This window comes from Polistes dominula, unplaced genomic scaffold (genome assembly GCF_049000335.1).
Source record: "Polistes dominula isolate Pdom_NZ unplaced genomic scaffold, Pdom_raw_medaka contig_49, whole genome shotgun sequence".
Taxonomy (NCBI): domain Eukaryota; kingdom Metazoa; phylum Arthropoda; class Insecta; order Hymenoptera; family Vespidae; genus Polistes; species Polistes dominula.
The window spans coordinates 1509829-1536390 of NW_028300914.1; the positions used below are offsets into that span (position 1 = coordinate 1509829).

General features: G+C 28.8%; 1 protein-coding gene across 5 annotated transcripts in view; it reads right to left on the reverse strand.

The window, feature by feature from the left end:
* Positions 1-17603: 17603 nt before the first annotated feature.
* alpha-Catr (alpha-catenin related) overlaps positions 17604-26562 on the reverse strand; it is an 81317-nt gene continuing 72358 nt past the window's right edge. For 4 of the 5 annotated variants that reach the window (XM_015321848.2, XM_015321852.2, XM_015321849.2 and 1 more), the window contains one exon: positions 26293-26431. Coding sequence is in view for 1 of the 5 variants with exons in the window: in XM_015321853.2 (XP_015177339.1) it covers positions 26279-26431 (153 nt within the window). In the remaining 4 variants the exon portion in view is untranslated. Of the gene's footprint in view, positions 26432-26562 lie in introns of all 5 variants that reach the window. The other variant, XM_015321853.2, reaches the window with a different exon arrangement.

Genomic DNA, 26562 nt, shown 5'->3' on the forward strand with positions numbered 1-26562 from the left:
ATCCAAAATTTGGTTTATTCAAAAGAATAAAAAAGAAAACAGAAAAAGGTGAGAGGAAACGTATAGGTTTACACAGAGTTAAAGTGGAAAATTTGAAAAGTCACGAATGAAAGTCAGAGATAAAAGGGACGTGTGTGTAGACGACAAAAAGAGAAAGAGAAAGAGAAAGAGAAAGAGAAAGAGAAAGAGAGAGATAGATAGAAAGAGATAAAACGTGGATGAGAATTTTCAGGATGAATATTTCTCGATCCGACGTTGGCAGGCAGGGTCGTCTTCATCGTCTTCCTTGGATTTGCATAATTTTCGAATCCACTAGCCGCACCAGCGACGAAGAGTACGCTCGATGACGCGTGCCACGTACGCGTAATGTTCCACGGAAGCTTTGCTATCACTATGATAAAGACGAACAAAGGACACAGATAGAGAAATAAAGATAAAGAGAGAGAGAGAGAGATGAACAGACAAATATACATAGATATACATATAGGGTGAGAAATTAAAGTCCCTTTCGTTCTCTCTCTCTCTCTCTCTCGCTCTCACTCACTCACTCACTCACTCATTCACACTTTGTCTATCTTTCTCTTTTTATCTTTCTCGTAGGATCGTATACGAAGTCAACGCAGAAGATATTGCGGTTTAAACGGCTGGAAAATTGTCCAAACGGTCGTGTCGCATAATTTCGACGTGACTCGACGGACGCGTCTTTTCGTTCGAAGGATAAACTTGAGAGGAGAAGAAGGGACCATCCCTCCCTTCTTTTCCTTCTACCCACTCCTCCCCCCCCCTCACCCCCTCACCCCCTCACCCTCTCATCATCCTTCTCATCCCCCCTTTTCGTGTCGTTTTTCACTACTCCTTTTTCTCCTACACTACGTAGAGATGATTTTACATCGAACCGACGTTCTCCGTCGTTTAACGTCGTCGGTTATGATCGTCTACAGTTGACGGATGAATTTGCACTCTTCTCCTCTCCTCTCGGCGTTAAAGCGCGAAGATTACTTTTCTCTAGTGGAAAGAGAGAGAGAGAGATGAGAGAGAGAGAAAGAAACAGAGAAAGATATACAATGTTTACGTAATTAACGTTGAAATCCTTCCCAGACGTTTTTACTGTCAATTTTAAATCTTTCAATTATTTCTTCTTCAATAAACACACGTACACATATATTTATATATATATATATATAGACACACAGATAGTACACACCTACTTTTTACCCTTTTTTTTTCTCTTTTCTTTTTTTATCATTAAAATTTCTATTCCGACGAATTATTAATGAGTCAATTTAAAATACAACATTTTCTCTATTATTTTGACACGGTAATTACTTTGATATTTTTTTTTGATTTTTTTTTTTTTTTTGTTTTTATTATTATTATTATAATTTGATATAATTTTATTTATAAAACTATAACAAATTTTTATATTATTCATAAGAATATTGTGCAACGATCAAAAAGGTGAGACACTTTTAATCCCACCATGCCACAAAGAATTAATAACTATAATGTAACTATATAATAATGAATATATTTAGAAAAAAAAAAAAACTAATCCCCTAATCTTGTATATTATTATAAATATTATATTATACATTTATTTTTATATTTGATACATTTTATTACGACCAATGATCGATCGATTTCCATTTTCTATTATAGAAATATTCTATTCACGCGTATCTATCAAATTTTTTAGTGTCTCACCTTTAACATTTGACCAGGATTTATATTAGAAGACCTTTTAAATATATACATTTTTTGTTTATCATATTTTTACACTTTGACTATCAAATGAAAAATAAAAAATAAATGATACGTATCATTTCATTCGTGTCATATCTAATGATGTATCAAACGTATTCTCCCTCTCTCTCTCTCTCTCTCTCTCTCTCTCACTCTCTTTCTCTCTTTCTCTGTGCCTTCTTCTCTATTAACGATACATATAACGTGCTCGTCAAATTAGTCACACGTGCCTCATTTGTTCGACGATGAAATGTTTAACGCTAGATCGACGATCTTATCGTTTGGAATGGTTCAAACAGGTCATGTCAAATTTAAAACGATGGATAATGTGGACTACTTGACTATTAAGAAACAAAATTATACAACACAGTGAAGAATAGGAAAAAAAAAAAAAAAGAATAGACGTCAGAAAATTCGCATGGTAAATTGAACTAGTGAAAATGATAGTCGTACATATGAGTGTCTAATGGTTCGACGAGCGATAATTCACAATGCACGTTGTTACACGCCGTTACGCGCGTACGTTGCACTTGATTGTCACGTTAGCAATTACACGTGAAGTCGTACGATCGTATCCCTCTCTCTCATTCTCACTCACACGATACACATACAGAATATCACACCTCGTTCAAAGTGTCTAGTTCAAATCAGAATCGATTAACGTGTGTATGTTTGCTTTAGAATCTTCAAACGAATAATAATTGTTAATGCTTATTACCTTGCAATTTTTTACGACTTGTATTTTTTTTTTTTTTTTTTTTTTTTTTTAATCTCTATTAAAAGTATTTACATCATTTTTATCTTCTTTTTTTGTATTTTTTTTTTTTTTTTGATCCGACAAAAACAGATATGGGATTAATTTTTTTTTGACTTAAAATTCGCCATTATGTGCATACAGATTTTTATAGGAATTTATTTACCTATTTATTTATTTATTTATTTATTTGTTATATAAGAAAAAAATAATTTATACAGTAATAACAAGGTTAATACATAGTAAATCCTACAAGAGGTAAACATAGTTACCTGTACATAAGCTGGTACATACTAAAATTACTAATACTTTAAACTAAGAAATATAAATCAATTGAAATAACATTATATAAACTTTAAAATAATTAATTAATAATATATATTAATTACGTGTCACGTTGTTTGTCCGCAATGGATTCCTAAACTACTAAACCGATTTTAATAAAATTTTACACACTCTGTGCAGTTTCATTCAACTTGAAAGATAAAATAGTTTATATCTCAATTTATAATCGAATTATTTGTTTATTAACAAAGAGTCATGATTATCTCTGTTAGTTCGATAAGATTCTAACAGATGACGGTATGTAAGTAATAAAGTAATTTGTTACCATGACGGTAATAAAGTAATTTGTTGACTTTAAAGTAAAAGAAAGAGAAGAAAGAATAAAAAAAAATGAAAAAAGAAAAAAAATACAAAAATTAAGTTAACTTGAAAGGGTCAAATGATAAATCCGTAGGTTATAAAATAAACGTTTAATCTGATCGGCCTACGCTTATCGTTTAGAATGGATTTGGACGTGCGAATGATTCTCATCGAACAAGAAACGAGAGAGAGGTATATACATATATATATATATATATATACACATGCATATAGTTTCCGCCGGTGCACTACCGTCCGCCGCTAATAGTATTTAACGTTACATTTAACAGGATTATTACGTAATAACGTCTATCGCAGCGTGTACCTCCGAAATATATAAATATGCATTGGCTCATGTACCCTAAACACACGGTCGTGCGTCGGTAGGTCTGCGCTAGTTACAGAGTTTGAATCATTATGCTAACGCGTACATCCTGTTCCAACCATAAATCTTTCTCCTACTATTCGCGAGCCTGCGCACATACCTACCCATCATGTTAACCGATAGAATTCTATCGACGTGATGGAAAGAGATAGATATATATATATAGATTCTAGTATTGCAATAAGGGGTTGATTCATTTTTAATGATACTACAAACACTATTTCATTAATAAAATAATTACGAAATAAACTAATGCTTTTTGTGTATATGTGTTAATGTGTGTATGTATGTATGTTAAGAATATGCAAATATTGTTCTTCATATTTTGATCACTCGTATGGTATGTAATTTATATTATATTATTATATTTAGATAATTTTATGATAATTATTTGATTTTAATATACATATCTCAATACATATGTTAAAATATATATATATTAATTTAATGAATAAATTTAAATAAAATTATATTTCAATGAAAAATAAAAAAAAAATATTAATTTATTATTATTAAATATAATTTTAATTGTACCGATAGAAAAATAATAATAATAATAATAATAATATTCCTACTATAACAAAATAACACTGTTGTGTATAATATTTAAGCGCAAATTTAAAGAACAAAATAGTAAAAAAGAAAAAATTACGAAATACTTCGAACAAATAATATACATACATATAATAAGTGTGATGATAACGAGATGAGATAATAACGTTTGTTTCGGATAAAATAAAATCATGAAAACTAACTTATGTTTTAACGATGAATAAATTTCAAACGTCGTCATGACAATTTCTTATAGATGGGTTAACGTTAGGTAAAATCCTTATCGAGAATTATACGACATAAAAGTGTCCCATTTAGAAAATAATTCTAACGAAGGACAAAGGAATATAAATAAATAACGTGCATCAAACAAACACAACAAGGCTCATGTCAAAAAAATATGATAGAGTTTAATGGGTCTGACAACTCCAAAAAAAAAAAAAAAAAAAAAAGACATAAATAAGAAAGAAAGAGAAAGTGAGATGATAAAATGTTTTCCCCATAAAAGAACGAAAGGCAAAAGATGTTATCACGCCTAACGGACTCGACGGTATCTCTCCCTTCGACTTATCGATACAATGTGTCTCGATTTAACGAACATCCTGTGTGCTATGCGAATACAAGAGAAAGAGAAAGAAAGAGAGAGAGAGAAAGAGAAAGATGTCGACGATAGGTGCAGATGTTCGATCGAAACGACAAACACGCGATATCTCGATGGTTGACAGAGAAAGAAAAATAGAAAAAAAGCAAAAGAGAGAAAGAGTGAGAAAGTGAGAGAGAGAGAGAGAGAGAGAAAGCTGCCTGGCAGCGAACGATGAAAAGGGAGCCAAATAAAAAAAAGGCGAAAAAACGGATGAATCGTGAAAACGAGCTGCTTCTGTTAGGGGAGGATTCTTACGGGGTGCAACAGCCACATCTTTCTCTCTCTTTCACTCTTATTCGAAAAGAACGTTTGAAAAATAAGGCGAGAGGATGTAGTATGGTGATTGGAAGATTTTTTTCGTTATACTCTTCTCACTTCCGATGGGAGTTCCGAGATACGAGTGTATGTTTTTTTTTTTTCTTTCTTTTTTTTTTTACGTTTACTATTTCTCTCTCTCTCTCTCTCTCTCTCTCTCTCTCTCTCTCTCTCTCTCGTAGTTTCGTCTTACTTTTTTAAGGAGAATAATAACGACCATCTACTATCTTGATCTTTTTCAAGTAACAAAACTCGATAGCAAAAAAAAAAATAAAAAAAAAAATAAAAATAACTCTCATCGTTTAATAAATCAAACGGAAGATTCAATCCCATGAGAATTCTTGAACAAATTCAATAATGAGTTTTATATAAGAAGAAACATTTTTAATAATTAATATAATACAACTACTATATATACAAGTTTGTTTTCGAACAATTTTGCACGTGTGTATTTCACGAAAATTCTGTTTTTTTTTTTTATTTATTTATTTGTATTGTTTTTCTTTATTCAAATATTGTTAGACACATATTCTATATAAGGTAATCTCTCTCTCTCTCTCTCTCTCTCTCTTCTCTACGGTACGAAAAATTCGAATCGTTTTTCATCGAAACGCGCGTTATTCAGACATACAACTATATTCGTATAATAGTAGTAGTATTATAATATGTTTCACGCATCGTCGACTTACGATCGTTCCGGCAATAAACGCATACGTTTTTCTCGTTTCGTTTACGAGTAAAGCTTTCGAAAAAGCTTTGAAATACGTAATCATATATGTAATATATATATATATGAGTGTAAACGTACATACATACATATAAATGTATATATGTATGTATGTATGTATATCTCTGTAGATGTATTTTGTGAAGCAATGCGTTATTACATTTTAATTACAGGACAGTATGTTTTTCATAAATATTCGCAACTCGTATCGAAAAGAGAAAAAAAAAGAGTAGAGAGAGAGAGAAAGAGAGAGACAGAGAGACAGAGTGAGGAGGAGAAGGGAGAGAAAGTGAAGGCAAGAATGGAGTCTCGTTTATCAATTCCAATAAATTCCAGTTTCTACGGTAACGAACGACGAGTTACGAATTTAACGGCATGTGCGCGAGCGCGTGATCATAAACGTTCGATTCTATTCGAAGCCGTAAACCTGCCAAACAATCGTTCACGATCGATTTTCTTTACGTCTACGTCGTCGTCTTGGTCGTCGTCGTCGTAGTTGTCGTAGTCGAAACCACAAGAATACACCATAGGGATACTTTCCCTTCTAAAAGAGATAACTTTTTTACGATACTCTTCTCTCTCTCTCTCTCTCTCTCTCTCGTATTTTTTTTTTCTTTCTTTTTTACCCATAGGACGTTTATTTCGATCACTCATGGCAAAAAAAAAAAAAGAAAAGAAAAGAAAAGATGATTTAATAAATATCGACGTTAAATGTTTTGTCCATGGAATTTATGAAAAGAAAAGTAATTATTAAAATATTAATAATTAAAATAATAATATTCGATTATATAATTGAGAAGTATTAAATCTTTTTCCCCACAGGATACATCTGTTTCCATTGAAAATGATATTAAAAAATTAATATGATTATTAAGAAATAATAATAACAATTGTACAAATGGAGATAATTGTTTTGGACAATATTCGGAGAAATCGCGTATACGATAATACGAACGATTATAATCTCGATTTTATTTTTACCAGACACACGTTTATATTATTTTTTAAATATCTTCAAAAAAATTTGTATTAACCCTTAAAAGTGCACACTTGGTAAAAGTTAGTTAAAGTGCACTGTGGGTGTTTGACACCCCCGAACGTGTTTGAACGCGTCTCCTGAAGCAACTGTTTTAATATTTAGATTTCGCAATTTTTTTTTTTTAAGTAGTTTGATACATTTTTTGTAAAATAGAATAGGTTTTATACTCATTTGAATGAACACTAGATAGCACTAGACAAATAAGCCATTTTTTCGAATTCAGTACCATTTCGGAGAGATCCAAAATTTGTTGGAGTGTCAAACACCCCATGTGCATGCACTTTAAGGGTTAAAATAATCAAACAAATATTTTCTTTAACTTGGTATAATATTTGAATTATTTAATACGACAAAAGATCTATTCGAATTTACATTTAATTTCCTTGTACTGTAATTCCTTTTTTATTTATTTATTTATTTATTTTTTTCTTAACATCTACTTATATCACAAAGATAAATATAAATAAATAATAAAGAGAAAAAAATTATTCAAAGCAAACGATTTTTTGTGTTAACGTAAAATGACGACAAAAGGGAGAATGTAGAGAAGGACGAATCATCGTCAAATAACGGAATAGTTTAGCCCGAGCGAGGGTGGCTTTTGGATCTAGCCAGGGGCGTCCCGTGGTGAGAGCTTGAACCCTTCGGGGGGTAAATTAAAGCGAAGACTTACCGAAATGCCGGCATCGATGTCGTCGACACCGAACCTTATTCCATCTCACTCTCTTTCTCTTTTTATCTTCATCTCTCTTTCTAATTTAAAAGCAAATTGAAAGACAGGACAATTGGTAGATCAGATAAAAATAACGACAATCGGAAATTGTATTTCTTAAATAAAAACACGTTCGCAAGAAGATGAGAGAGAAAGAGAGAGAGACAGTGAGTGAGTGAATGATTGAGTGAGTAAGTGAGAGAAAGACATAAATTCATTTTCACTCAGCAAGACAGTCGAGACGATCATAGTGCTCGAAAAGCTCGTTATCTCCAATGAAATCAAACCTAATATCGAACCTACTTGTATTATAGTGTCTATAGAGAATTTATGGATCTATGTGTATTTACGTAGATGTCCAATGTCCATTAACGAATGAGAAGATTAATGAATTTATTGAAAAGACAAGTTCATATATATATATGTACATATGTATGTGCTCGTGTAATTGATCCTTATATTATACGATAAAAATTTGATCATTTTAATTCGTTAAAATGGGCATAGACATGAAAGAAAAAAATAAAATGAAGTATGAGGAAGACAAAGAAGTAGATAAAAAAAAAAAATTGTTGTTCGCATTCGAAAAAAAAGGTGAATTTACTTTTATTTGCAAATTAATTACTTCGAAGACAGAGTCTACGAAGAAGAGATTCAACGAAAAGAGAGAGTCTTCTTCTCTCCTGTATAAACTCATTATCCTCTCGTTTTCTCATTATTTTTTTGGGTTTCTCACAATCTTTGTGAAAACATCTAACTGCAACTTCTATAAACATTTCTACTAGCTAGGTTCAAATACGCGAACATTTACAAGGCTTATATCAAATATAGTAGTAAACTCTGCTCTCCGTTCGTATTTTATATCGATTCGATATTATTATATTTATATATTATAGAATGGCCGATCTTGCTAAATGTTTAATCAACCAATATATATATATATATTACTTGTTTGATATCGAATGATACTATCGAATGAACATTTCTTATATTATTTATATTAATAATAGCACAATCGAAAATAATATTGAAAATAGAATGTAAGAAATTATTTAAATGATTACAACTAGTAACTCGTATCAATTATAACTTTAAATAAAAACTCACGGTTGAGGAAGTTTTGCAATGGTTCCAAGACGATTTGCCATTGAAGAAAATCCATCGAATAATTCATCCAACATCTTTGAAAGAAACTGAATCCATGGTTATTTCTGTAAAATAAAATACAACAAAATGATAAGTTATCTGAAATATTATCCACAATCATATGAAACAAAATCGAATAAAAGATAAATAAAAATGAATACTTACAATGCATTCCAATGAGATGCAGCTCTATTGCACCATGGCGATGCACCTCGCGTGAATCTAATAACGCGGTATAAACGAAAATAAGAAACTATAGATGAGTTTCTTATCGCGAAACCGAGATTTGATTATACGACGAACAACACTGACTCTAATTCGCGTTTGATTTTAATTAATTACTCGCCCGATCACTGATTCTACAACTAATTCAAAGACTGCATTGCACGCAGTCAATTGCAAGAACAAAAATTTCACTCCCGGTCACTTCACATGGGCCATTCGTGCACAATTGCAATCTGAAACTGAAATAAAAAATAATACTATTAATATCATTACTATTACAGAAAATCATTAAAATTTTCAAGGAATTATTTAATAAAAAAATATACTCACTTTAAATCTTTATTGATGAATGCACGATGGGTCTCCTACCCTTAGGATGACGATGAGCACATGTTTAAATCGAATAAAAGAAACTTGCGAATTTCTGAACCGAGCAAACGAAACTTTAACATGCGACGATCAACACTGAATCTACTTGTCGACTTTTTTATATTTTATTTTAACACGATGCAACACACGATAACCTCATTGCATACGCGCTCGATTGCAATGATTTTCTGAAACATAACAAGAAAAAGAACAATTAATATCATTTTTACAATAAAAATCCATTGAAATTATCATAGAAATGTTTGATAATAAAATATACTTACTTTTAGTCTTCGTTGATGACTGCAGGATGGGTATCCTACCCTTAGGATGACGATGTATAAAATAAAATGAAATAAAAAGTCTGAAAAGCTGAAACATACTAAAGACTATATTACAATATTTCCTGTAAATCATTTCTGAAGTTAGGGCACACATTAAAACCATTAAATATTTTTGATAGAATGGTATTCAAGTTATTAAATATTTGTGAAATTGATCAAAGTATGCAATTATTTGCTTGCAATATTACATATCAAGTATGCAATGTTAATATAAATATTAATTAAAAATCTTTAAAATTGTCTAAATAAAACAGTAATTGTATCAGCAAACTCAATCAATAGTAACATAAAAAATAAATCAGTTTTAATACCATTCTATGCAATGAAAAACTTTTTGAACTATTAAAATTAAAACGATAACGTTAGAAATAAAATTATTCAATAATTTAATACGCTTTCTTTTCGTTTATGTTGTCTCGTTGAAGGATAGTAGACGAATACGAGGTACGTTATTTTTATTTTTAAATATATCTGGCACATAGAAATACTACAGAAAGAGTGAATGAGAAGGAGTGAGCGAGAGAGAGAGAGAGAGAGAGAGAGAGAGAGATAGGAAGTATAAGAAAACAATACACTCGACATACAGGCTATTATAAATGTGTATCTATATTTTTAAGTATTTCTCGAGTCGACGACAAAACGTAAACAGCCGATAACATAGGTATAATAGCCGAACGTTCGACACTCCCGAGATCTCCTCTATCAAGGTTACGTAGTAACGTACTTCGTATTCGTCTTCTATCCTTCGACGAGACAACATAAACGAAAAGAAAGCGTATTAAATTATTGAATAATTTTATTTCTAACATTATCGTTTTGATTTTAATAGTTAAAAAAGTTTTTCATTGCATAGAATGGTTATAAAACTGATTTATTTTTTATGTTACTATTGATTGAGTTTGCTGATACAATTACTGTTTTATTTAGACAATTTTAAAGATTTTTAATGAATATTTTTAATAATATTATATACTTGGTATGTAATTTAGCAAGCAGATAGTTGCATACTTTGATAAATTTCACAAGTATTTAATAACTTTAACTTTTAATTATGTCAATTCTTATAGATTATTAAATAATTTCTTTCTATTTACCATTGAATATTTTTGATAAAATATTCAATGGTTTTAATGTGTGCCCTGCTTTCAGAAATGATTTATAGGAGATATTGTAATTTAATCTTTAGTATGTTTCAGACTTTTATTTAATTTTATTTTATACATCGTCATCCTAAGGGTAGGATACCCATCCTGCAGTCATCAATGAAGACTAAAAGTAAGTATATTTTACTATCAAACATTTCTATGATAATTTCAATTGATTTTTATTACATCAATGGTATTAGTTATTCTTTTTCTTGTTATGTTTCAGAAAATCATTGCAATCGAGCGCGTAGGCAATGAGGTTCTCGTGTGTTGCATCGTGTTAAAATAAAATATAAAAAAGTCGACAAGTAGATGCAGTGTTGATCGTCGTATATTAAAGTTTCATTTGCTCGGTTTAGAAATTCGCAAGTTTCTTTTATTCGGTTTAAACGTGTGCTCATCGTCATCCTAAGGGTAGGATACCCATCCTGCATTCATCAACGAAGAATAAACGTAAGCCAATTTTTATATCAAACATTTTCTCAATAATTATAGTAATGTTTATATAACAACGATTTATATAATCTTCTTTTTTATTTGTGTTTCAGATCATCGTTGGAATAATATTCACATTTTATTAATTAAATTCATTTAGAAATTCTTCTAACACTAGATTTTTTAACTATTTTTTAAAAATTTACAAACATTGTTCGAATGAAAAATTGGGCAGAGGAGAGGATTTAATATTTACATATATTTCATTACAGTATTAAAATCTAACACATATTTAAAAAAAATTAATGTTTCTATTTCATATATATATATATGTAGCAAAAAAGTTTGAAATGAATCTAGTGTTAGTTGAATTAACTGTATATAATGTAGTTTTATAGTCATTTGTGCATTGTCATCGTCATCCTAAGGGTAGGAGACCCATCGTGCATTCGTCGATAGTGAATTAAAGTGAGTATATTTTTGTATTAAATAATTCCTCAAAAATTGTAATACTTTTCTGTAATAGTAATGATATTAATAGTATTGTTTGTTATTTCTGTTTCAGATTGCAATCGTGCGCGAAGCAATATATGTATCACCATGGGTCGGTGTCTTAGACCGAATGGCCCATGTGAAGTGACCGGGAGTGAAATTTTTGTTCTTGCATTTGACTGCGTGCAATGCAGTCTTTGAATTAGTTGTAGAATCAGTGATCGGGCGAGTAATTAATTAAAATCAAACGTGAATTAAAGTCAGTGTTGTTCGTCATATAATCAAATCTCGGTTTCGCGATAAGAAACTCATCTATAGTTTCTTATTTTCGTTTATACCGCGTTATTAGATTCACGCGAGGTGCATCGCCATGGTGCAATAGAGCTGCATCCCATTGGAATGCATTGTAAGTATTCATTTTTATTTATCTTTTATTCGATTTTATTTCATATGATTGTGGATAATATTTCAGATAACTTATCATTTTGTTGTATTTTATTTTACAGATATAACTATGGATTCACTTTCTTTCAAAGATGTTGGATAAATTCTTCAATGGATCTTTGATGGATCTTCGATGGATCTTCTTCAATGGCAAATCGAGTATCGTCTTTCATCGTCAGACTACAATACTTGCTGCTAAGGAGGAATGTTTTGGAGCCATCGTAGAACTTCGAAGCCGTGAGTTTTTAATTAAAATCTCTCCAGTGCCGAATCATGCCGAGGATGAAAGATGCAATATCGACACGGGTTCCTGGTTGTACTCGTAGATGTGTTTTATCCAAAACGAGCATAAGCGACCGTGAATAAAATCTATGGTTTTACTTACGAGTAATATATGTGATTTATTTAGATTAGAAGAAATAGAATAAGAACTATAAGGAGAAAGAGTAGATTGTAAAAGGAGTAGTAATAGAACTAAAAGTATAAGTAGAAGAAAAAGAAGAAAAGGGGAAGAGTGTCCTTTAGGTATATGGAGGACGAAGAAATAATTGAACATAAATCCATCGTGGCGATTCGAGGTGGTCATTATAGCGGCAGAAGCGTGGCTTACCTCGAGTGCAACGCAAATATAGGCAGCGTACGCAACCGCACCTACTAAATATTAGCTGGGGTCGGCTTGAAATATGCCGTTGATGATATATAGGTCGCGATAAGTAGGTACGCCTAGCTTCGAATCTACTCACTAAACCCAACCATCCACCCATTCAAAGCCCTTTTTCTTTATTCTTCTTTATCTTCTTCTTTTTTTCTCTTTCTTTCTTTCTTTTTCGATTTTCTCAAGTATTTCCGTGAAAAAAAAAAAATCGTAGATAACTATCATCTATTCTTGTAATAGGTAAACTCTTGAATAATTAGAAATAATAATGTTCATATTTGTAAGGGTTGTTATTTGATAAGAACAAAATTCTTCTTAGAAAGTAGAATTTGTTTTATTTTAAATAAAATGATGCAAAAATGAATTATTATTTCGTTGCATAGGTAATAAGATAATTTAATCGTTAATTAGAATATTATTAAATATTTCAAAATGAATCTTAGGTAGAAATAGAAAGTTTTCGAAATGAAATTGATAAAACGTTCTTTACTGATCTCAATGAGAAAGTAAAGCATTTTTTCTTTTTTTAATTTTTTAAATTTTAAGACCCTTTTTTTCTATCACCCTTCGAGAAAATTATCGTAACGTAGTAAGCTCGATGAGTCGACTGATCGATAAGCTAAAAAGTAATCTTTTTTATTTATTTATTTTTTTTTTTTTCGGTGAATGTCATCAAGAATGAGGGTGATCGGATACGATCGTCGTTGTATAGTTGTTGTTGTTGTCGTTGTCGTTGTTGTATCGTCAATGGCAATGCCATGTCGTCCCGCATGTCCCAGCTGATCGAGTGAAAAACCACGGGTGGTCGAGTTATTGCTCCTTCAGTGTGAATTCGTAAAACGATGATCGTTGTTTTTGTCCGTAATGTCGTAGACACCCAGTCGAGGAATTAAAAGACCCTAGCAACAGCAACACACACTTTGCTACTACTGTTTCGAATACTAAGCTAAATTTATCGTTTTTTTTTTCCATGGGATACCAACTCAATGTGGGATCAAAGAAATTTGATCAAACCCTTAACGAAACTTTTATAAAGATCATGATACACAACCTTTACTTTCCATATATATATATATATATATATATATATATATATATATATATATATATATATATTACTTTTTATTTTATTTCGTGATGTACATAAAATAATATCTACAATTTCACGATAACATTATAATCATTTATTATTATACAAAGGAGTTTATCGATTTGAACATTTTATACAAGTATCCATCGAGAATGAAATAAAATTTTATTCCAATTTGTTAGATTTATGATAAATTATATTATTTGTATAAAATATGAAAATGTATAATGAGAGATAATTATTTCAATGTAATCCTTAATATCATTAAAAGTTTACGAACGTTTGTGTAAGAAATTTTTCGATTAATATTCCATTACATGATAATTTATTTTTATATATATATATATAACGGTAACAAGTTATATTTCAATAATAACAATCTTTAATACTATTAATTATTCTCTATATTTTCTATATATATATATATATATATATATATATATATGGAAAGACATTACATTAGTTATCGTTTCTCTCAATACAAATGTAATGAAAATGTATCCACCATTCGATCGGTAAATAAAAAATATCCTATATAATAATGAAATTGATCGGTAGAAAAAGTTAATACTCTTATCGATATTCGAACAGGAATTATAGCTTTAAATTTAATATCTAGCATAAAATTTGTGCAATATATAAGAAACGTATTTGAAATAAATGATAGTATATACTACAATATTTTACATTCACGAGGTTACAAGATATTATCGAATTTTTTTTTTTTTTTTTTTTTTTATACCTTCCCTGTCCGAAAATCGATATTATTTACCTTCGATGCAACCGATCATTTTAGATACATTTGAAACAATTGATATTTGCTTTTTAAATGCAATTTTTCCACATTTTTATACGTAGGATTATTTATCGTTTTAATTGATATCAATTGTATCGAAATAGAACATTTTATTATTGAACTAAATATTATTTTATATTAATAATAATTCAATGACGAAGACTAAAAGTAAATCTGTTTTTTTAATATATATATATATATTTTTTTTAAATTATTTTTAATTAAATAACGATCCTTATACGAATGATTACGTGGAACACCGTTTGTATATGTATATGTGCTTATAAGAACTTCATTTTCGTGAAACAGCGGAGTGCAAAGGGTTGAATCTTACAAAAAAAACAAACAAAAAACAATTGTAAAAAAATATATATATATATATAAATAGGCAATGTTGATTACCTTGAAAATTAATTAGTTGGTTAATTGCTCGTCCTACTTTATAAACACATATATATATATATATATATATATATATATATATATATATATATATATATATACATAAATATACATATATACAAACTTATACACAATTGAACGCTTAAGGCATATATATAACATAAAATATACTGTACTGTTGACACTTTGATCGTAGGACGATTTAGTTGCTCGCATATTCATCTATAATATGAACGACTTTGTTAGTAGTGGTAATCGGGAACACGACAGCCTTGTAATTATGATTAATGAGATTCTATCGGACGTAATGGATCTGAACGAAATGATTGTTCGAACGTCACGCGTGTTAATAACGTGTTTGTCGAAATGAGAACATAAGGCTTAAATCGACTCTCTCTCTCTCTCTCTCTCTCTCTTTCCCTTTTTTACAAAAAACACACACACTAAAGTTTTAATATAAATCACCCTAATGACGTAACTTAATCTTTCTTTTTCACCCTTGTTAAGTAAAATGCACTTAATACGTTTTATCTTACATAAATATAGACATTTATTCAATTTCAATGACCATTTTCATATATATATATATATATATATATATATATATATATATATATATATATATATATATATATATTGAATTTATTAATGACTATAAAGATATTTCATTCGTTGACATATTTGAAAAAGTATATTTTTTTCTTTTTTATTTTTTTTTTTGTCAATAAAAAGTATCTATTTAAATTTATTGTTTTGTAAGGAATGTGAACGTGTGAACGTATATGAATTTATTATAATTTATTATTTGTATATACATATATTATTAAATGAACAATTTTATAAAATAGATTGACTATTTTTAGAAGAAAATGTTTGAAAAATCGCGCCCTTTCTTTCATGTTCTTCATAACCATTTGATGAACGATTAAGTAGATTTCTATGAAATGTGGAAATTGTATTTTTCATTATAGTGGCTCCACCTATTGTTTCCTCTACTTGTTGAGAATATAACAAATAAAAAATCAATAAAAAGTACCATGCCGATAAACAAACTTAACTTAAATGGTATCAGATGTTAGAAAGATTGATAACTATGGTCGATAATTAACCCCTTGACCTATTACCACGAGTCTGACTCGTGGTAAAAAATTTGTGCCCTAAACGAACACAACGAGTCTGACTCGTGGTAAAGAATTTTTACCATAAGCGAATACCACGAGTCTGACTTGTGGTAAAGAATTTTTACCATAAGTGAATACCACGAGTCAGACTCGTGGTAAAGAATATGTGTTTTAAACGAGCGAGTATTTATCAAAACGATAAAATAATTTCATTGGAAATCATTCGAATTTGTAAATTTTTATTTTATTTAACTATAAATCACTTTTATTTTTTTTTTTATAGAATCAACTAGGGGTAATTCACAATTAGTCCGATACACACGTCTTTAAATCAACGAATTACCTTATACCACCATCTCTTAGAATCTTATCGATCTAACAGAGATAATCATGATTCTTTGTTAATAAACAAATAATTTGATTAAAAATTGAGATATAAACTATCTTATCTTTCAATTTGAATGAAACTGCACACAGTGTGGAAAATTTGATTAAAATTAGTTCAGTAGTTTAGGAGTCCATTGCGGACAAACAACGTGACACGTAATTTATATATATTAAGAGGATAAGTAAAAGTATCTCATAATTGTTGCAATTCAGTATTACTAATATAATTCGGAATATATAATGAACTATTAATATAATTAACGATGAACTTATATTTTCGATAAATTTGCATTTATTTAAAACATTGTATGATTTACACATGGGGTGTATATATAATTAATTTGAATAAAAACTGTAATGAGAAAAATTTGTCGCAAAACAAATAATGAAAAAGAAGGAAGAGTAATCAATATGGGTATTTGGGTTATGGTGAATATTTTTTGTTATTTTTTTTTTCTTTTTTTTTATATACTCGGATACAATAGTTTATTTCCCATTCTTGTCTCCATCTTCGGTACATGTTATATATTTGATATATAATAATGTTCATTAAATACGAAGTACGAAACCTATCTATAATCCTATAACTGTTTTTCTAAATCGTGATACCACTTTTTTTTTTGTTCTTTTTCCACTTTTTTTTTTTACTTTTCGCATTATTATATATATATATAGATTTATATATAAATGAAATAATAATATAATAAGAATAATAATTCGTTAATAATAATAATTTATCTCGTAGGTAGGTAAGCGTTATGTTTTTTCTGTTTTATTTCTTTTTTTTTTCAATTATTTATTTATTTTCATTCATTATATTATATCTTGTTTGTTGTTCTTTTTTTATTATTTTTTTTTTTTTATCAACTAATCATCATCCTCATTCTCTTCGGTCGATTATTATTCGTTAAACATTCGAACCTACCACCTCATAAAGTCAAATATCTAAAAACCTGTATGTGTGTATGTGTGTTGTACATGAGTATTTAATCTTTCACCTTTTATCATTTTCTTTTTTTTTGTTTTTTGTTTATGTGTATGTATATATATATATATATATTTATATTTATGTATATACTTATGTATTTTAATTAAAGTAAGTTATTACAAATTCATTTAATTCGTTCTCTCATTCACATTTGTTCTTTCGCTCTCTTTTTTTATGTCACACTTTAGTTATGATAAAACAACATAATAACTATTTATCATAATAATAGAATTATTTTCAATTGATTTTATAAATATTAAAAGAAACTTGACAACCATCTTGAGAAATATTTTTTTTTCTAATAACGATCGGTGTTTTAACGATGATTTACAAATTTGAATTCAATCATAAACGATTGATTACATAGATTTCATATTATTTTTGTATTTTTGTTTTTTGTTTTGTTTTTTTTTTTCATTACATCGACGACAAACATACATATATTACACATTGAATATTATTAATTTAAAAAATACGTGAGACATAACCGATCGTTAAAAACAAATAAGATTTATTTAATTGATTTCATATTATTTATGATAAATTGCATCAATGTTTAATCATGTAAATTATGTAAAAATTGAAAGGATCCTTTGATGATTTCAAGTTTCATTTACATGTAACGGGACTCGGGACTCTCTTTTTTTGAATTCAATCATTTCTTTCTTTTCTTTCTTCACAACTCTCTTTTTATTTCTTTCTTTTGCATTTCATTTTTAATAAACTTTTTTTATTTTTTTTTATTTGTAATCACGTCTACACGTCTACGGACAATGGGAATGATACACGCATAGATAGCCTAATCTCACAAAATATACGTTGTCATTATTTACGTGCAAGTAGATGTTTTTTTTAATTTTATTTTTAGTTTTATTTTTGTTTGTTTCTAAAGCGCGTTTCTAAAACACATATCACGTGTTGGGTTGTATTAATAAGAAGATAATTGAAATAAAAATTTACTTGAAATATTTGACGAATGTGTCAGGAAAAATGTTTAATTACAATGTTTCATTTTATTCGAATTTATTATAATATTATTTCGTTTGTGTTTGATCATCTATAGCTTTTATATGTCGCCAAGAAAAAAAAATGCATTTTAAATCTATTTCATTATGTATTTATGTTATTATAATATTATGTAATGTATTTGTTGCCGTTGTAACGTGTCTCAGTCGAACGAATAATTCTAAATGTTTAAACAACATTTCTAATTTGTGAAAATTCATCGATTCGCTTTCTTTTCGCGATAAGGCTAATTTTACGCGGAATTATTATACATACATATATATATATTATATATATGTATATATTATATAATTCATATTTATTTACCAGGACACTTCGTTTAAATGCGTATAAATTCATATCAAGTCGACATCTTCCTTTTTTTGTTTTTTGTTTTTTTTTTTGTTTTTTTTTTTATTTTATTTTTTTGTCTCATTTTAAATATTATTTTTATCATTATTACATTATTTTAATTTAAAAGTTGTTGTTGTTTTTTTTTAATTATCATTATTATTATTTATTATTATTATTATTAAATATTTAATTATTGGTATTATATTATATTAATCATTGAAAAATCATCTAAACGTAAGTTTATCGAAATGGAAGTTTCTCTTATCCTTTTTCTTTGTTTTTTTTTTTTTTATATCTTTTATTTTTTATTTAATTTTTTTGTTTTTTAATTTCTTGTAATTTTTTTGTTCCTAACCAATGATCAACGGTAATCTTTGAATATTACATTGTCTATTATCTCTTTTCGTTCTTTCTACATTTCCATCGTTCTTTCGTTTTTTTTTTTTTTTTTGAACTTTCTTGTGTCTCTTAGAATTTAATAATTTTTTTTTTTTTCTTATCACTTTGAGGCACGTCTGCACAGAGGTATCTTTTTCATCAGATTTCGAAAGAACGATTTATTTAATTTTTTTTTTTATTATTATTATTTACACTTATCGTCCATTAATTTCAAAACTGTTCTATTCATTTTTGTATCTTCTTCTTCTTCTTCTACGATTCATTTTATTTACGAATTTTTTTTTTTTTTTTTTTTTAAACAATCGTCCCATCAAATTCTCTTTTTATGTTGCCCGTTTTGTCCTTTTTTTGTTTATTCAATTTTTTTTGTTCACCGTTAATCATCGTTAGTTATGCGATACGATTTAAAATAAATTGTTACTTTATTTATTACGTGTTAAGTGAGAGCTTTTTTTTTGTATTTTATTTTTTTATTTCTGTTTTATTTAAAATAATAAGCCTTTTATGCACCGTTTAGGACAGGGGTCGGCAACCTTTTCAGTTGGAAGAGCTAAAAATTACAATTTACAAAATTTCAATGTTTCTCAAAGAGCACACCAAATTTTTTCTTGCCAACAATAAATAGTACTCGCATAAAAAAAAAAAAACGAATCTATTTATTCATCGATGTCTAATCCTCGTTAATCGATTCAGAATGATTTTTAAATGTTTCTTTCTTTTTTTTTTTTTACTAAACTCTTTTAACTAAAGAGCCGCAGTTTCACATCCAAAGAGCCGCATGTGGCTCGCGAGCCGCAGGTTGCTGACCCCTTGGTTTAGGACTATGATCTCTTCTTTTTTCTTTTTTCTAAACGAACGACGTAGAAAAAATTCAAATTCGTCGAATGAAGACAAATTAGATTTTGTTTGTTTTATTATTATTATTATTTTTTTTCATTACTTTTGTATTAATAATATTATCTCGTACTTTTCCTAATCAATTTTCTATCATTTCATTCTCCATTCGTACCCGTGTGTATCACGTGATATTTCAACATAATAGCAATAATAATAATATTAATAATAATTAATAAATTGAATAACAATCGTGATCATTTTTCAAATGATCACGATATTTTTTACTGCCAAGAAAGTCCCTCGTCTTACAAAATATTTTTTGTGCAATATTTTTGATTATATACATACATATACATATGTATATATAACTAACAAACATAAATATGATAATAATAATAATAATAATTATAATTAAAAACAAAAAGAACAGATTGGTACTTAAATTTACACAGTATATATAATCGGAGATCCCTATTTAGTTGGTTACAAGATTTGCAATGAAATATAATACAGAGTTTTGTACAAACGCGTTATACAAGTTATACAATTGTTCGAATTACATTCTGCGAGGTTTAACGCTCACGAGATTCACAAAGAGTCCTTTCCTCTCTCACTCTCTCTCTCAATCTCTCTGTTTTTTCTCTCTTATGCGTTTTGTAATTCGTACGCTATAATAAAGTCCCAACACGCTCGTTTATTCATTAATTCAGTGAATAAAATACTCGAATTTTTAAACATTTTGTTTAGTATTGTAATTCAATGATTGATAAATTTTGTGTTAATTAAACAAAAATATAATATTTAATAATTAACGTTTGAATTAACAATAATTAATAAATGAACTGTAATTTTTTTTTCTTTTTCACAGATGATTATAAAAATTAATCGATAAAAAAAACAAGTGTACACATATGTGTCAACGTGTTCGTGTATTTTACTCACTTTTTTCGAACTACATAGTATTTTATGTTATTTTTTGTTTTTGTTTTGGTTTTTTTTTTTTTTTGGTAATTTTTTATTCTTTTTTTCTTTTTTACATTTTAGGAACTCATGAGGATCTCTTTGTATTTTTCTTTCTTTCTTTCTTTCTTTCTTTCTTTCTTTCTTTCTTTCATTCATTTTTTACATTCATTTCATCATTTAAAAAAAAAAAAAAACGCACTACATATTTGCTATCATCGCGAGAGAAAAAGCTTTTAAATATGATTAGAAAATGATCCTATTATTTTCGATCAATTTCTAATTTCGCGAAATACGAAGGATACGTATTTTTTTTTTTTTTTTTTTTTTTTTTTTTTTTTTAATAAAGTATGTATTTATTTGTTTATATATTTATAGTCGGTTTTGTTGTCTCTATTTTTTTTTTTTTTTTTTTTTTATAGTCTTCTTTGTTTTGTTACACGTAATCGAGATATTAAAGTTGGATTTTATTTTTTTTTTTATTTTTCATACATCTGTCACATTTTTGTGTTTTTCTTTTTTCTTCAACATTTACATAATTGTGTGTGTGTGTGTGTTTTGTCTCGTTTCTTAAAATTATAAACATTTTCTTCTTTTTTTTTTTTTTTTTATGAAAATTCTCTTAATACGGGAATAAAACGCACGAATGCTCCTCACATTTTATTTATCCAACGTATAAACGTTATTGTTAATTTCTTATTATTTTTTTTATTTTTTATTTTTTTTATATTATTATTCTGGAATAGTCGAGTTTATTATTTAATATTTATATATACACATAGACATATGTATATGTATATATATATATATATTTATAAAAAAAAAACATCTCGTAGTAAATAGAAATCTTAGTAGGGCTAGTACTAAACGATCGTTTCTTATCATTTGCAATATTAAAAAATACAAACAACAACACGCAAAAAATAATAAATATTAATAATACAAAGCTAAGAATATAATATAATACTTCATAAATAAATCGATTATATTTATCTGTTTTGAAAGTTGTTATAAAAAAAAAAAAATATATTACAAGTTGTTATCGTTGCAAAAATTATAATCGTCCTAAAACGAGAAATGAAGTTTCATTTAAATACAAAAATTCGCATATTCGTAATTATTATAATATGTGTGATACTTCTACATATGTAAGATACGTGATATGTGTATAGAAATGTACACATACAACGAATCTTGTTCGAAACGATCGGTTCGCACAATGTGGACACGACGCAGTGATGATCTCTCTCTTTCTCATTCGATTAAACGCACGAGAGAAAGTGAGACACACATATAAATACATATATATATAATATATATATATGTATAATTATGTGTATATGATATAATATGGTTTTTTAGTATTGTAAGATATATGTGTTAGCACGTACGTACATAAATTAGTATTTTGTTTAGTTATACACACGATTAGAAAGAGAGATATCTCGGGTGGTGTTAATCGCAAAAAAAGGGCTTTGATCTTTGCCACAAAGTACGTCCCTGACCGCCCTGCTGCCGCCCCCAGGTCACCTTCAACGATCCACTTCCTGCCCCACTTTAATATATAGTCCTTTTTTCTATAATATTATTCTTTTCGTTTCATTTCATTTCGTTTTGTTTCTTTCATTTTGTTTGTTTCTTCAGAACAAAATTATGTAACCCTATTGTTATTATTATTATAATAATAATAATTATTGTTATTATTTTCGCCTAACTAATTTAGCGAGCGAGCTTTTTATGTAATTGTTTCAACGCAAGCATTTGATAAGAAGCTTTCGGTGGGTTTGATCCTTTTTAAATTAAGAAAGAAAAACAAATAAATCAATCTTAGATTTGAAAGATCGAGCGAATAATATTTTTATCATTTTTTTTTTTTCATTTAAAAAAATATTACGAAATTTACAAAATTAGAAGAAAAATGTTAACTTCCAAATTGTTCACAGTTTCTTGAAAAGAGTTTTTTGTTTGTTTATATAATAACCAGTCACACACCATAATTCGCACGAACTTTCATTTCTGTCTTTCGTTTATTTCTCTTTCTCTTTCTCTCTCTCTCTCTCTCTCTCTTTCTCTCTCTTGCTTTCTTTCTTTCTTTGGCACCTGCTGTTTCGAAAAAGCGTAATACAGCCTCGAAGACAAAAAAAAAATGGCGTTTGCGCGATACGTTAAAGTTAACTTAACACGACGAGACCCTTTTTTTTTATTATTATCATTTTTATTTTCTTTTCCTTTTCTTTTTTATTTTCGCATTTGTGTTCATTTTGAAAAGAAAAAGAAAATGAAAAATACCATCTCTCTCTCTCTCTCTCTCTCTCTCTCTTTCTCTTCTTTTTAATTCTTATTCTTTCTAATCATCATCATCATCATCATCATCATCATTGGCTAAGACAAATCTAAATCACAACACGCATACATTTAAACCACATACACTCGCAACACACGACACAACAACAACAACAACACATACACTTTTACACTTTTCTCATAAACCGAAGTTGGCGTAACTATGGAAGTGGAAGTCAGCCTCTATTTCTCACACCTAAAAAAAGGCACTCCATATCGACGCTGTTAATTATTGTCGTTGCACCAACTTCAATTATCGGCTTTTGGAAGAACGTTTATTATTATTATTATTATTATAATAATTATTATTAGTAGTATTATTATTAGTATTATTATTATTATTATTATTTTACTTTATTTTTATTTTAATTTTTTTTTTTCATTATTTTTAACCCTTTCGCTGCGGAGCGTCTAAAAATGAAATGTTCTCTCACCAATCAGGTAGATTGTTTGTACGGACGACACGGTACGTTTGTAAATCAAATTCACGGCGCCACAAAGCGCTGTTCACTCAGATAAAGAAGTGTCCATAATCAAACGCCAAAAGGCGCTGTTCGCTAAGACCAAAGCGTCTATAACCGAACGCCAAAAGACCGTGTTAGCAGCGAAAGGATTAAATTCATCCATCAACTTTTCTATTTTTTATTTCTCACATGTAATACTTTCGTCGACTAATTCGCATTCTCTCTCCATTATTTTAACTTTTTGTGCGACGTAACATATCTCATCTTCGTGCTTCGTGTTTAATGTGTGTGTGTGTGTGTGTGTGTGTATGTATGTATGTGTTTTTGAAAAAAAGAAAAAAAAAACAAGAAAAAAAAATTGTCTCATTTTTTTTTCATTGTTTTCTCTTTCACACGTAGATGAGATTTTCAAACATGAACATGTATTTCTCTTTCTCTTTCTCTCTCTCTAATCTATTTATCTAACTTTCTTTCTTTCTTTCTTTCTTTCTTTCTTTCATACACTTTTACTAAAAAAAAAAAAAAAACACCCTTTTCTTTTCTTTTCATCTCTCCCCACCTCCGTTTCTCACAACCCTCCCGTGTAACTTTAACGTATCGTACATAATACCTATGTATTTATGTAAATATCTATGTATAATTATTTAAATACGGATTCGATTTGTTTGAAAAAGTTCGTTTTATTAGAAAAAGATCTAACGTATTTATTATTAATTAATTAATTAATTAATTTATTATTATTATTATTATTATTATTATTATTATTATTATTATGCAGCCATGTGAGCTTTATTAACGATTTAGCCGCGAGTCCATGCGATTATTAAGACGAGGTTGTTTCACACACGTATCTTATTTAATTACTGATATAAGGAGGATAATTAAATGACGATAATATATTATAATCGTGCGTGCCATTGGCGTGCGTGCGTGCGTGCGCAATTAGCGTGCCATTTGCGTGCGTTTGTTAATTTTAGCAAATCTTTCTTTGTTTTTGCTCTCTCTCTCTCTCTCTCTCTTCTCTCATTTTCTTTTCTTTTCTTTTCTTTTCTTTTCTTTTCCTAGCCTTGATTTAAATCATTTGACGCATTTGGACTGACGTGATTCGTGATCGAATATTTTGCTTTTTTAATTTATTGTTTGTTTGTTTTGTTTTGTTTCGATGTTCGTAAAAGCGTTCGCGAGTGATTTCAATGGAACGTACACGTCGTTTATTCTGATGTAGAAATATATATATATATTATAATTGTTCTCCTCGAGATATTATTATAATCCATACGTGATATACTTCATATGATGACAAATAAATTCATTAGAATTGATTAAAAATATCACGAAGAGATATCTCGAGTTAATTTCGTACGATAACGTTAATGAATTATTTAGTTTTAAATTCGATATGAATCAGGATTCATCATCATTATACTCGAAATTCTAATCAATTCGAATATAGTATTAATAGTAATATTCAAACGAGTTGTATGTTGTGGGTGGTAGTGTATATGTATATGTATGTATATATGTGTATGTGTATATGTGTAGTATATTGGTAATGCACATGATATGAGATTCGTAATAATTGATATAGCATGTGTTTATAAGGGATAGTGTTAGGATTAGAATAAGATACATAGGTTCGATTGAATATATCGATCGATATGAGAAGATATAGAGAATGACGATGACGTTGATGTTAATATGTTGTTGTTGTTGTTATTGTTAAATTGTGACGATTAAAAGACGATTAATAGATACTTCAATTTGAATTGAACGAGAATGTGTTTTTAGAGAATTCATAATATTTAGTAATAATTTAGTGAAATAGTTTAATAGAGTTTATTATTTTTTTTTTCAATAGTATATTTAAAGAGAATAAATAAATAAATAAATAAATAAAAAAGTAAATATAACAATGTTATTAAGATGGAGTAGTTAGGAGATAAGTGAGATGGGTGATGGTGGTGGTGGGTGGTGCGATTGGAATCGGACCGAAAGAGGCAAGCTCGTGATTGATAGGAGAAGATTTTGTGTATGTGTGTGAGTACGTACACGATCGATGATAATGACGATATGACGACAATGATAATACTAATGACGTTGACGTTGATGAGATTGATATAATTATGTGATATTTGATTTTTGTTATAGTTGTTGTTGTTGTTGTTGTTGTAGTAGCTGTTGTTGTAGTTGTTGTTGTTGTTGTTGTTGTTGTTGATGATGTTGTTGTAGTTGTAGTTGTAGTAGTAGTAGTCATCGACGTGTACGTTCCACATTGGGGCAGGCGAGGGTCTTCCTAAAAAAGCAGAAAGGAGACCCGGGTGCGGCGAGCGTCCCCCTTGGCCCGTCGGGCCATCCCAAACTGTCAGACGGACGGATCGCTGCCGGGGGCGGAGCCCGCCTTGCTGCCGTCGGCACCGACACCTCCACCTTCCCCATCGGCGCTTCCACCCTCTCCGCCCCTGTACGGCGAGCCGCCGGCCCCACGCGCCGACAGACCTCGGAAATCCAGGTTGTACTGAAATTATATTCCAATTTTGTCTTTATCTCTTATTGTTACTTTTTTATTATTATTATTATTATTATTAATATTATTAATAGTATGTATTAGGTTGGCAATTAAGTTCCCGATTAAAATCAATTTACTTA